The sequence below is a fragment of the Panthera tigris genome, chromosome D2, assembly GCF_018350195.1.
Source record: "Panthera tigris isolate Pti1 chromosome D2, P.tigris_Pti1_mat1.1, whole genome shotgun sequence".
Classification (NCBI taxonomy): domain Eukaryota; kingdom Metazoa; phylum Chordata; class Mammalia; order Carnivora; family Felidae; genus Panthera; species Panthera tigris.
The window spans coordinates 23,418,817-23,432,411 of record NC_056670.1 but is presented as its reverse complement, the minus strand read 5'-3'; the positions used below and the strand labels follow the sequence as shown (position 1 = coordinate 23,432,411).

Below are 13,595 nucleotides of genomic sequence, written 5' to 3'. Positions count from 1 at the left end.
ATATTCACTGAACTGACTAATAAATGTGTTGACATTCTTCTTGTTAATCAAGAAAATACAAATCTAAACAAATCTTATCAATTGACTATTAAATTAGTAAATATATTTTTAAAATTATAGTTGGATGAGATGTATATAAAGTATTTAGCTTGGTACATAGAGAGAGCCCAATAAGTAATATTTTTTATTAAAACTGCTAAGGCAGCAGTGGTAAGGGCACTCATACATACCTACCTGGTTGGATAGGGTAGGGATGAAGGAGTATTGTAAAGCTTTTCTAGAAAGGAAATTAGAAATAGGCATTAAGAACCTTAAAAAGAATTCTAAACAAATGAAAATGTGGACAAAGGATCATAGGATTTAAAGTGAAGCACAACAGAAATGTAGCCAAATAGCTTATGTTCATAAAGAGTTGAAGGTATTTGAAAGTGGCATAATTAATAGGTATAAAAACATGCACATAAATGTCCTAAGTGTAATTGGGAAATGTCTTAGAGAAATTTTCCACAAAGGTTTGAGGTATTTATACTCTGAGTAATTAAAACAAATTTCACTTTACCATTGAGCTTTCTACTGTCCTGTGTTATGCTGTAATTCATACATCTTAATCTATTTGGTAGAACTTTGATTCTCTTTGAAGGTATATAGATAACATAGGAATGTCAGGGGAAAATTGTTAATTGAGTATTAAAAGTAAAGGGAAGGATGGAGGAAGCTAAGAAGGAAAAATTTTGACTGTGACAAAGGTCTAGATTAACATCTGAAATAAGGATCATTAACACAATTACTTTCAAATTTGAAGCATGTGTGAACGAGAGAAAATGTATTTCCATCACTTTTAGAATATATACCTTTTTCCTGGTCTGAAGGAAGGAATGCATTGCTCTTTTTAGTTTTCTTAAGGGAAATGCTGTAGTTTGTGTAGTTTGTAACATGAATATACAAAGATCTTGCAAATTCTTTTGTAGACAGGTTAAATCTTCTTAATGGAATGAATTTGGTCTGTATGTCACAAACAATGATCTTAGACAAGTCATGGAGTTTTCATCTTTCAAGTTTGCATAGTAGAAGCCTTGAAGTCCTTTCTATCTACTATTTTATGGTTTTGAAATGTTTTTAGCTATGTTTGTTGCTACTGCTTACCCAAAGGAGAAATTCAACTATTTCAAAAACATAAATTACAAAATGAAAATGTTATGGCATAAGCGTATTACAGATCTTACTTAATTTCTTGAGTCATAATTGGTAGGATTTTTTAGTAAATTATTTAAATAAATAGAACAGATTTTATATTCCTGGTCTAAGCTATTTTTGAGAAAATATTGCCTGTGTTAGAATATTTAAATAATAAATTTTATATTGGCTTTAATGGTCAGAATCTATTATGGAATTCAGAGGTTTATTTCACTCTAAGAAATGAAATTTATCAAGACTATTACTTGTCATTTCTTTTTCCCCTCCTTTGTAGACATTCGAATACCACTAATGTGGAAAGACTCTGATCACTTCAGCAACAAAGAACGTATGTATGATTTTAATTTATAATTGGAATGTATTCTTTAGGGTATAGTAAATTTGTGATTATTGAGAGAAGAGCTGCTTCCATGGTGAAATAAATTGATGTCATTTGACAGAATAAGCAGTATCTTGCTGAACTGTGTTTTTTCCTAGTTTTAGTAAATATGTTGTAATTGCTTGATACTTACTAAGATAATGCCTATCTGATGTACTTGTAGTTGTTGATTGGAACCTAGGCAAGGACAGTTACAGGTTGTGGGGAAGAGAAGTGTGTAACAAAGGAAAATGTTTAAGGAGAAAAGGTAAAGGCAGCATTTCTATCTGACCAGAATCTGGGAGATCTTTTCTGCCTTGTTTTGTTACTTCAGATTATTTAATAGGATGTAAAAGAGAAAGATTTTTAGCTTGATCTGATTTTTCCCCCTTCAGCATTTTATGGCTTTATATAGTCTTCACAAATCCATGTATTGCTAAGGTCATAGAAATTAACCTCAAATGATTTCTAGCTGTTAGAGGCAAAGCAGAAAAGATATGATAATCCTTTATCTTTCTTGTCTATTGTGATAGCTTTGTTCTTCATACTTTAAAAACTGAATCATATTGAGCATAATTAGTTTTATATGAAGAATCCAAAATCAGGTTAGTATATTTGTTATTCAATTAGGAAATATAATTTACTTTAAAATGGAATGCATATGGGGATTAAGCGTATCTTTCTGATTACTATGGAGAATAAGTTTTTCTGAAGAGCTACATTTTCTCAATAATGAGGTTTTGGCCCTTTAATCACCTCATACTTTTAAAAAACATCACCAAATTAAGAGGCTCAGCAGCTATGTTTTTTGGACTCACATGTCTACTTTTTATTGTTTTTGTGGTTTCCTCCCTTGCTGTCAGTTTGGTGGAAAATGTTTTGCTGTTGTTAACGTGCCTGCTTTTGGTCTCTCACAATAGAGAACTTCTTAAATAGACTTGGATGCCAAATGACAGAGGTCTAGTAGTATATATACAATAATAAATTTGCTATTAATTAAAGCTTAAAGAGTTTTCTAGGAATAAAATTTATGAATGTGGTGGTTACAGTAGGCTGCTGAGAGGCCTATATTTTCGGTTTTAATGTTTGATACTTCCTGGCTTAGTTGCTTTGTTCTGGTTGGGTAAGGTATTAACGTGTACTGACAGAGCAGTCACTATAAAAAGTTAAGGTTACAGTGTACCATGTATGAAAATAAGAGTCTATTAATAAATATTTGAGATAACTTTGTCATTTTCAAGGAGCTTTTAACATAATATAGGTATGATACATCTCATGGGGCACTCTTTTTTCCCTAGGATCACAGCACTATGCCATTTTCTGTTTATTCAAAATGGGAGCTGAAGTTTTTGATACTGACATGGTGATTGTGGATAAAACAACCACAGATATATGTTTTGAAAATGTAACTATATTGTAAGTATATTTAAATCTTCAAAGAATGAGAATAATTTAAAATTCTAAAATTCTAAAATTTTAAAATTCTTTAAAGGAAGACAAAATTTTTGGGTCTTTGGATTATTTTTGAAGCATTAAGGTGTTTAAATGTTAAATTGATTTTGAAAATTATTCAAAAGAAGTCCATTTTTGCATTTGAAACTTTTCAACGTAAAATAAAGTAGAAATCATGTAGTATTAGTAAATATTTGACTCATTGGATATGGTAAATTTTTATTAATTTTTATTAATATTTATAGTGTTATTATTAACCAAGCTATGAATACAATGGAGTCTCATTATACCAGTATTTTCTAGAGAGTGAATTTGGGGCATAAAACAGGTTATTACATTTCCTACAGGATGTTTAGGTATAGCAATACTAAAATAGTTATAACAACTTTACTTATAAGATAGTCCTGAAATATGTACCATAGGAAAAGCACTTTGGTAAAATTTCAAGATGTTCTTTTTCTTATGGAGTGCTCCTTTCATGTACTTCAAAACAATAAAAGATTGGGTGATCCTCAGGGTTGTTTTTATTGCCCCTGCTCTTTTACAGGCTCATTTTATTGTGGTCATAATACAGAGCCAGAAGGAACTCCTCAGGTAGCCATAGAAATCATTTTTAACTAACATAAGTTTTTCCTGGCCCTTTCAGAGGTGCTATTGGCCTAAATCAGTGTGTGATTTGTATTTCTTTCAGGGTTTCAAAAACACCATCTTTGTATCTAGATATTAATAGCTACTTAACTAATAGTTAAGTAAAATTGAATGTCCACGTCTTTTGCCATTTTCAGCTATGGAGGTAAACAGTTGAGATTTGAGAGTAGTTTTGCCACTCACGTAACATTAGAAAAACTATTGCAAGCCATGTTTTGTGGCTTCTGTCCAGTGTCCCATAAATAACTGTGCAGCATGGAAAAATAACATGTACTGTTCTGAGTTATTAGCAGTTGTGCAGGCCTTCTTACAAACTCTTTTGAACCAAAGGAATAAGGAATTTATTTAGGATCCCCAAAATATCACCAAATGTTTACAGAATTGAGACTAAAAGGATAAATTTCCTTAGTTATCTAAATACATTTATTTCCATTATCAACTTTGCTAGTGCATTTTTTTTCTACCAAAATTGTCCTTTTAATGATCTCTTTACTTCACATCACTTTGTTATTATTTTTTTTTACCACAAAGGCAAAAGTATGATTTTTTTTCATTGAAAGAATGATGTGAGTTACTTGGGAAGACAACACGTGATTTATAATTTTTACAAAAATTCTGTAAATATTTTAAATTGTTCCAAAAATAACTGCTGACAAATGTTCTAAATGTTGTTTAAAAATGTGCCTTTGTTATGATTGCTTTTAATAAGTATTTAATATTTATGAGTCTCTGGTTTTTCTCTAAATATTGACATTTGTTAGTCATTACCAGGAATACTGTATGTTTAAAAGTTGCCAAGTAAACTATAAAAATATCTGGGAGTTACTCCTTGGGTGTATCCAAACTATAGATTGGCCATTTTTATTCTCTAAGACTGATGGATCTTCCATCTAAGGCAACATCTACCGCTGATGGCCCTCTCTTGCGGTTTTAAGTAAATTTTATTGTTAGTAACACCACCGCAATCTTTTATAGCAAAGGTAGTTCACTGTGTCTGGAAAAGGGTAAAGCCAATCTTAGCATTTGCTAAAATTGCGGAATTCTTGCATATGGGTATAATAATGCATTGAGTACCTTTTATGCTAAGTTAAGAATACAGAGATTACCCAGGCAGCACTCTCCCTCAAGGAGTTCCTGCCTTGTAGTATAGCACTTTATACTGTTTCTTGCTTGCTTGTTATCCTTTTTCTTTAGTACTATGCCTGTATACATAGATTGAATTGAGTTAACTTTGCCCTATTTTAGAAGCTCTGGAAGTTGCAGTGACTCTCTCAGGTCATTTAGATACTAAATAAACACAGGGAGATTCTGCCTCATTAACATATATTAACATAAACTCATTTCAAATTGTGATTTCAAATGTTATGAAAACATCAAAGGGTGTTACGATTTTATTTTCTACCAAGTTAAATTTCTAACATTATGAATGCTCTTGATTTTAGTAATGAAGCAGGGCCAGACTTTCAGATAAAGGTAGAAGTATATAGCTGCTGTACAGAAGAATCTTCTATAACCAACACACCAAAGAAACTAGCCAAGAAGCTGAAGACATCTATAAGTAAAGCTACAGGGAAGAAAATAAATTTGGTGCTTCAAGAAGATCATGAAACATGCTTGTCCTACAGTTGTGCTATTTCGTAAGTTTTTTCATACAGTATTTATAGTGACATAGTATTACTATATATTTGTGACATTTTGAAGTATTGTATGTGGAGTAGAAATTTACATGTTAAATGGAAATAACATCCTGAAGCAGAAACAAAACTGACACTCACCCAATTGAGGTATCCTTAATATCTTCCTTTGAAAGTAGGAAGTTGGGTAACCGTGTTTTTTAGTGATTTGGAATTCCAGTATCTACCACAAAAGCAGAGACGTTTTTCTTTCTTTCTTTTTTTAAAGTTTATTTATTTATTTTGAGAGAGAGAGAGAGAGAGAGAGAGAAGAGGGAATTCCAAGCAGGCTCCATGCTGCCAGCTCAGAGTCTAACACAGGGTTCGATTTCACAAACTGAAATGGTGACCTGAGCCAAAATCAAGAGTTGGATGCTCAGCCTACTGAGCCAGTCAGTCACCCCTGGAATGTTTTTCTCAAAAATGGACTATCTTTATGTCAGAGTGTTTGCTGTGTGTTAGTCTAACTGGATTTCTATATATGTCATGCATCATTCTTACAGATTTTTAACAATATTTTATCTCTTGATAACAGAACCTCATTACCATAATCACATCTAACAAAATAAAAAATAAATCCTTAATATCATCTGATATCCAGTCTGTATTCAAATTGCCCCAATTGTGAAAATGTCCTCTTATAATTTGTGCAAATCAGGATCCAGATAAGTTCTACAATGTTCCATTTGAGTGATTAAGTTTCTTTTAGTCTTTGATTATTCCCTGTCTACTTTTTTCTTGCCATTGTTTATTGAAGAAATCAGATCTTGTAGAATTTCCCATATTTTGAATTTAGCTAATTGCATCTTTGTGGTCTTTTTATTTTTATTTTTTTATTTTTTATTTCTTTAAAGGTGTTAACAATTTTAAAGTTTATTAATTTTAAAATGCAATCTTTAAGATGATTGTAATTATATGTAAAACTTTAACTTAAGACCATGTTGAACAAAATATATTCATCAGAAAAATACCAATGGCAGAATATTAGACAGAATATTATGAAACTGATTAAAGCACATTAACATATACCAAGAATATGTCATTTTTAGAGTTCAGATAATAGATATAAATAATTAAATTTTTTATATATGATGATACCTTTCTTCTTTCATTCTGTAGAAATAATTTCATTTTTAAAAATCGTTTGTGAACAGACTTTATAGATCTGCCATTCTAATAAAATTAACATGTAGGTCAATACATACACACTTTTAAAAATATGTAATTATTTTTAGTACCCCTGTCATTCTTAAGTGTCTAGATTTGAAAAAACAAGACAAAAGTGTCAAGATTTAAATGATGAATTATGTGATCACTCTTTCCATAAAGAGGCATTTTCAGACTGATAGTTATTGCAAAAAGTGGACTACAGATCGTTTGGTGGCTCAGTTAGATCAGAGTTAGGTGATCCTAAGATGAGGTAATGGATGGACTACAAAACACTGACTACACCAACAATGGACAAAATGCCTCCAACGATGTCCACCAATTTGTGGTCTTTTTAAATACTTTTTCTATCCCCTGTGTTTGGTAGTTAGATCTAGAGGACTGATTTGATTCAGGTTCTTTCTGAAGAATCAATATAATCATATTGATTATAGGTACTTCCTACTGTCTCCCATTAGGAGGACTTGTCCCACTTACAGTTATGTTCAGATTGACCAGTGGGTTCAGGTGTTGCCAGCTTAATCCATCCTTTGTAAAGTTCCCTATCAATTTTTTATCTAATGGTTTTAGCAGCTATTGCTGATTATTTCATTAAGGATTATAATTTGCTGACTTTCTAAATTTATCATGCCTTTTTTTTTAAACTTGGAATTTTCTCAAGAACTTTCCTTCATGAATTCTCTGGGTATAAGTGCAAAAAATTGATGGAGGAAAGGGAGAAAAAAAAAACTTGATTCTTTTATTTACCCAATTTTAGAATAATAAATTGATGTCCTAGCAACCATGGAGGTAATCAGTGTTTGATTTTATTTGAACTCTTGAATTGTTGTATATATTTGTGTTTCAATCTGTTACAGTTGTTATTCTCTTTGAAGCCAAGTTGTCCCATCTTTGATCAGTGGGAAATCTTCAGAGACTCCTGCAGCTTTTGACACAACCTAGTCTCTGATAGCTTCTTTGTTTTTCTGACACAAGGTGTTCGATATTCATCTTGTATTTTTCTGCCCAGGCTTGGTTTCTTCAAGGAGCCCTGGTTTGTTTCAGATACTTTCTTCAAACATTGTATTTATTACTTCACAGTTTTATGTTATGTTTCTTTTCTTCTTAAAAAATGTCTATTTTACTTAGAGCGAGAGAGAGCGAGAGCGAGTGAGCATGAGTGGGGGAGGGGCAGAGAGCAAGGGAGAGAGAGAGAATCCCAAGCAGACTCTAGGCTCAGCACCCAGCCTGAAGTGGGGCTCGATCTCATGACCATGAGATCATGACCTGAGCCAAAATCAAGAGTCAGATGCTTAACTGCCTGAGTCACCCAGGCTCCCCTATGTTTGTTACTTGAGAAAACTGTTGATCAGTCTACATTCCCAGAATTTCTTTGCATGTCTCTATAGAGTTGGCTCTTCAACATGTCAATAATTTTACTATGATTACAAAAAGCAAAATATTTCAGGTATGGAAAATGTTTTGGGATTCTAGCATTGTAGCTTTCAGTCTATTTTGCTTGAGACCCATGCTAAGAAATACCCTCATGACTGAGTGTACAGCAGAATAAGCAGATAGATTTCGTGAGGCAGTACTTAGCCCTACCTATTTATAACACCGTGATCAGACTTTTCTGTTCTATATTTAGTTTTTTAAAAATGCTGTTTATGAATCATAAATTGATGTCATGATTCAGTGAATGGGTCCTATCCACTGAAAAACAGTCATAGAAGATGTAAGTCTTTTCTCATAAAAATGTCATTAAAAAGTATTGTAATATTTAGTAATACTATATTGTATTAAATATTTAATATATATTAACTATATTTAATACAACGTATTAAATACAAATGTATTATAGTACAAATACAAATGTGTTATAGTATAAATATTAATACAATGTTAATTAAATACAATATTAATTCAAATATTAACATAATAACAATATTGACTGTAGATACCATGCTGTAAATTACATCCTCTTGACTTATTTATAACTGGAAGCTTGTAACTCTTGACTGCCTTTCACTCATTTTGCCCATTCGCCAACACACCTGCCCTCTCACAAACACCAGTCTGTTCTCTGTATTTATTAGTTTTCTTGTATCTATTTGTTTTGTTTTTAAGTTCTACATAGAAGTGAAGTCATATGGTATATATGGTGTTTGTCTTTTTCTGTCTGACTTACTAGCATAATATCCTCAAAGTTCAACCATGTTGTTGCAAAGGGCAAGATTTCATTCTTTTTTATGGCTGAGTAGTCGTCCATTATATAAATATACAACATCTTCTTTATCCATCCATTGATGGACACTTAGGTTGCTTCCGTATCTTGGTTATTTTATTTTTATTATTTTTTCAATGTTTATTTATTTTTCAGAGAGAGAGAGAGACAGAGACAGAGCACGAGCAGGGGAGGGGCAGAGAGAGAGGGAGACACAAAAATCTGAAGCAGGCTCCAGTCTCCAGGCTCCAAGCTTCAGCACAGAGCCCAACGTGGGGCTCAAACTCACGAGCCATGAGATCATGACCTGAGCCAAAGTCAGTCGCTTAACCGACTGAGCCACCTAGGCGCCCCACTTATTTTAAATAACGCTACATTGAACATCCGGATGCATACACATTTTTGAATTACTGTTTTAATTTTCTTCAGATAAATACCCAGGAGTGGAATTGTAACATTAAACTCAAAAACTTCTACACAGTGAGGGTAATCATCAACAAAGTGAACAGGCAGCCAACTAAATGAGACAAGATATTTGCAAATCATGTATCTGCTAAGGGTTAGAACTTAAGAGCCAAAAAAAAAAAAAAAATCCAATTAAAATATGGGCAGAGGATCGAATAGACACTTTTCCAAAGAAGACATATGAATGGCCAACAGGCACATGAAAATATGTTCAACATCAAAAATCATCAGGGAAATGCATATCAAAACCACAATGAGATATCACCTCATACCTGTTAGAATAGCTGTTATCAAAAAAGATAAGAAATAACTATTGGTGAGAAAATGGGGACCCTGGTGCACTGTTGGTGAGAATGTAAATTGGTGCAACCATTATGGAAAACAGTATGGAGGTTCCTCAAAAATTAATGATTGAAAAAAATAAAAATATAGTAAACATTTAAGAATTGTAGCTCTTTCCATTATTATTATTTTTACTGTTGTGAGACTAGTGCTTTTTCTGAATTATTTTCTTCAAACTTATGCTGAAGCATTGCAGTTTAAAAACAACATAGGATTATAAAATGTAAGCAGATACTTTCAAATTTAAAACCATTGTTTATAATTTCATGGAAGATGACCTAAGTGATATTAGAACTTGCATTTAACCTCTATTTTTCTTTGAAGTCTGGCAGAAGTTTTGAGAGTGATTGGTGTTAAGTTATTTTAAAATAGTGACTGACATTATTTGTCTTGAAGTGTTCATTCTCCTACTAGATTTGTTATTTTACTTGTTTTATACCTGAATCCAAACACTAATTTTCTTTGTGAACATGCTCCCATGTAACTTGTATGCCATTTGCTTATTTATACCAATTAAAGTTGGTCAAAGACAAAGTAAAATCTTTTACATTTCACTGACTCATGTTCTGCTAATACCTGTATTCTACTGAGTTTCTGATGTGAATCCAGAGTATACTAGTTAAAGTCATAGCCTAGGACCACTCTTAAGTGATAATTCCTTAACTGACCGTGTGAGTACCATATAGGAGTTTGAGACTAGCACTAGTGATCAGAATGTATAAAGGAATCAGTTTTGTTTCTTTAATAGTAATCTAGTTCAATGAGAAGATTCCCAATATGGCTATTAATTTTTAACCAAAATGGACATAAAAGATCAAATTTGGGCTGTATAGATCTTCTCTAGTAATATGGCATATAACCACCAAATATAGCTGTTCTTTTTGCGTTTTTAGACTACCATTTAGACTAGTCATTTATTTTTTCATAGCATTTTTGAACCAATCTCTCCCCCCCCCCCCGCCATAAATGTTATAACAATTGGTCTATTTGATTAAAAAATGTAGCTGATTAAACTGTTGGGAACTCAATATTAGGGTTGGCTAAAAGGAATGAGTGTAATGTTTTAGTAAGAAAATGTTATCCTGACAGGAATGTTTTAAAAGTGAGATCATTGTTGGTTTTGGAAGCATTGGCGTTGTAATTAGTCATGGTTTAAAAATGAAGTAACTTGAAATATCATCATAAAGTATTGTTTGATCTGAAAGAAGACAGTGAACATTTTTGGTAATTTTTAGCATGCTCCCTGATGTGATTCATTTATTCATTTTATTTGTGGAATCTCACTTACTGAAATTCCTTTAGCTGGATTTTCCCAGTGTCTCTAATAGCTGAGTTCACTATTTTATGCCCCTTGAGAACTATTTCGAACATTATTCGTCACTGTATAAATATACATCATTTTAAACAATCATTTTGTGAAAACTGGTAAAATTGAGAGTGATTATTTACTTGACAAAAAGGTGTATTAACTTAAAAAAATAAGCCATTATACTACATTTTAAATTAAATTGAAGTTGTAAAACAAGTATCTTAACACTTGTCCAGAATAAATGGATTATTTATGTTTTGAGGAACAATGATGTTAATGTTTTGGTCATTTGAAAGACAATGCAGAGTTCAAACATAATTAAGGAGTACTCAGCCATTGGGTGTAATTTCTTCATTTACTCATCTTAGAAATGATTATTCAGCAGTTATATCATATGGCACATTGGATTCCAAGGTCAATGAGTCATGCTCCCTGCACTCAAAATTCTTGCAGTGGTGAAATATAGTCGCTTGTATCTGTTTTAACAGAAAAAGTACCAAAATTTTAAACCATTTCTTAATGAAGTATAAAGGTAGTAAGTGTAGTATAGTGGGGTTCTCTTTCCATTATACTACTTGCTAGGTATAGGCAAATCAGTGATATTCTCTGAGCTTCAGTTTCTTTATCTGAAAATATGGACCAAACTATCTGCCCTGCCTACCTTGAGTAGTTAGTGTGAATCTTTAGAAAGATATTGCTTGTCAAAATGCCTTAGGCTGTACCTATGTGCTATTATAATTCTTCACATGTCTCTGATTTTTATGGGAGATTTCCAATGTACTACCACATTTATTATTTGATTATAAAAACGATCAAATAGAATCTAGAAGAGAAAAAAGTTATTCACACACCACTCTAAATCAAATACTTTTTATAATTTTGAACTGATGATTTTCAGGTTTTTAAATACCTAGCTTTGGGAGATACTTAGATATTCATAATTACACATTTTGCTCTTTTTCTGTGCTCATTACAGAGTCTTCACATAATCATTTTAATGACCACATTATCTAGCAGTTGGCTCTTAGTTTATTTAACCAGACTTAGAAGTTGTCAACAATCTTTCTCATATTGTTATTTTCAGATACATCATTCATTGGAAATAGAGGCAGATGTGTTCTATGTTGAGGAAAAGTTGCCTTAGTTACAATTATTTCTTAAGGCCTGAGAAAAAATATAAACGTATACTTGGGTGATCACATAATTTCAGCCTACTCTGCCACACAGGTTGCTTTCTGAGCTTCTGCCTCTCCAGGGCCCTGGTGCAGGTGCGCAGCCTATAACCCAGCTGCTTCCTGTGCACACTCATAGCACTAGCATTTTGTATTATACAATGTATTGAAATGATGCTGTTCCTCAGGTGAAGAATACTCAAATGTTTTCAGTGGTTAGTAAGAATAAATTACAATGTCACTCTGAAAAATAAACCCAAAAAGTATCTTCATCTCTTTCTCTCCCTCTCCCTGCCTCCCACTATTTCAGATGTTTCTCTTGATGGACTTAAAATGACATGTAGACTATCCATCTAATACCTTGACCTCTCAGTCCCATGACCTCCTGCCTGCAGTGATCTTGTCCTTTTGCCTGTTTCAGTCGTCCACCCCATTGTTGTTACTATGTTACTTGTTGTTATTAATAATTGTATATGCTCTGTGATCTTCATAGCAAGTATCTTGCTGCATCCACCTCCCACATTTCCAGCTTGTTCCCTTCAGTGCTCTGCCTTGAACTTAAAGTAGACTCCATGATTTACCACTTTATTTTTTCTTAGCCTTTTTCTCCTTATGTCATACTTACCTTGGAAAAACTCCAGCCTTGGTTGAATCTCCTTTTAGATCCTCTGCAGCTGCGTTCATGAGAAATAGATGAAGAAGCTGGAGAAAAACAGTCCAAGGGGCTGGTCTTACTTTAGACACATGATCAGTAACTTTAGGTGAGTTCTCAGTATGACTGAGCAATCCTACTAAGTTTCCATGCCTTTCCACTTTGCCTCTCTTCAGGGGAAGTATATCCCATCACATTGCTCTCTCTTCCGAAGCCTCCGATTCCCTTCCTCTCTGCTCATTCAAAGCTGATGACTTTGTCTCACATGTCACTGACTCTGCTGAAACAATCAGGAGAGAACTTGCATGTCCTTCATCTGCCAAATCTACCAGCCTATCTGCATCTGTGTCTTTATTTGCTGCTTTCCTTCCTTGGGAATTCTTTCCCTCATCTAAGGCCGCCTTCTTGCACACTAGATCCCATCTTCTGAGCCACTCAGAAGTCAGGTCCTGCACATGTACCCCGCTCCCCCACATTATCAATTTTTCTTTTACTGCATCATTGTTACAAACATATACCTACTGCCACATTTCATAGCTATCCTTTACAGAAAAGAGTTTTCTATATACCTTATCTCCACTTCTTCACCTCTTACTCTCCGTTAGACCACTGTAGTCCATTTTCATCATGTTACCTCTGTTAACTTGCCTTCCAGGATACCATTTCCCTGGTTTTTCTTCCACCTGTGACTGTTCCTCACCTATCTCCTTTGTTCATTGCTCTTCAACTAAATCTGAAATTATGAACTGTGTCTCAGTATTCAGTCCTTGGACTTCACTTGACTTTCTAACTTTAATTAAATTGCATTTGTATACTGGTAACTCCCAAGTTTAATTCTTCAATACCTTTTTCCCTCCTAACTCCAGATTTGTATAGCCAGCTGCCTACCTTGTAGCCCATCTAGATATCTAAAACTATTTTAAACTTGACTCATCCACAACTCAACTCTTACTTGTCTGG

At 33.2% G+C, this 13,595-nt stretch overlaps 1 protein-coding gene across 3 annotated transcripts in view; it reads left to right on the top strand.

Annotated features, from left to right (window-relative positions):
- RTKN2 (rhotekin 2) overlaps positions 1–13,595 on the top strand; it is a 72,034-nt gene that overhangs the window by 23,701 nt on the left and 34,738 nt on the right. For all 3 annotated transcript variants that reach the window (XM_042960630.1, XM_042960632.1, XM_042960631.1), the window contains 3 exons: positions 1,469–1,522; positions 2,851–2,968; positions 5,095–5,289. In XM_042960630.1, the coding sequence (XP_042816564.1) occupies positions 1,469–1,522; positions 2,851–2,968; positions 5,095–5,289 (367 nt within the window). The remainder of the gene's footprint in view (positions 1–1,468; positions 1,523–2,850; positions 2,969–5,094; positions 5,290–13,595) is intronic.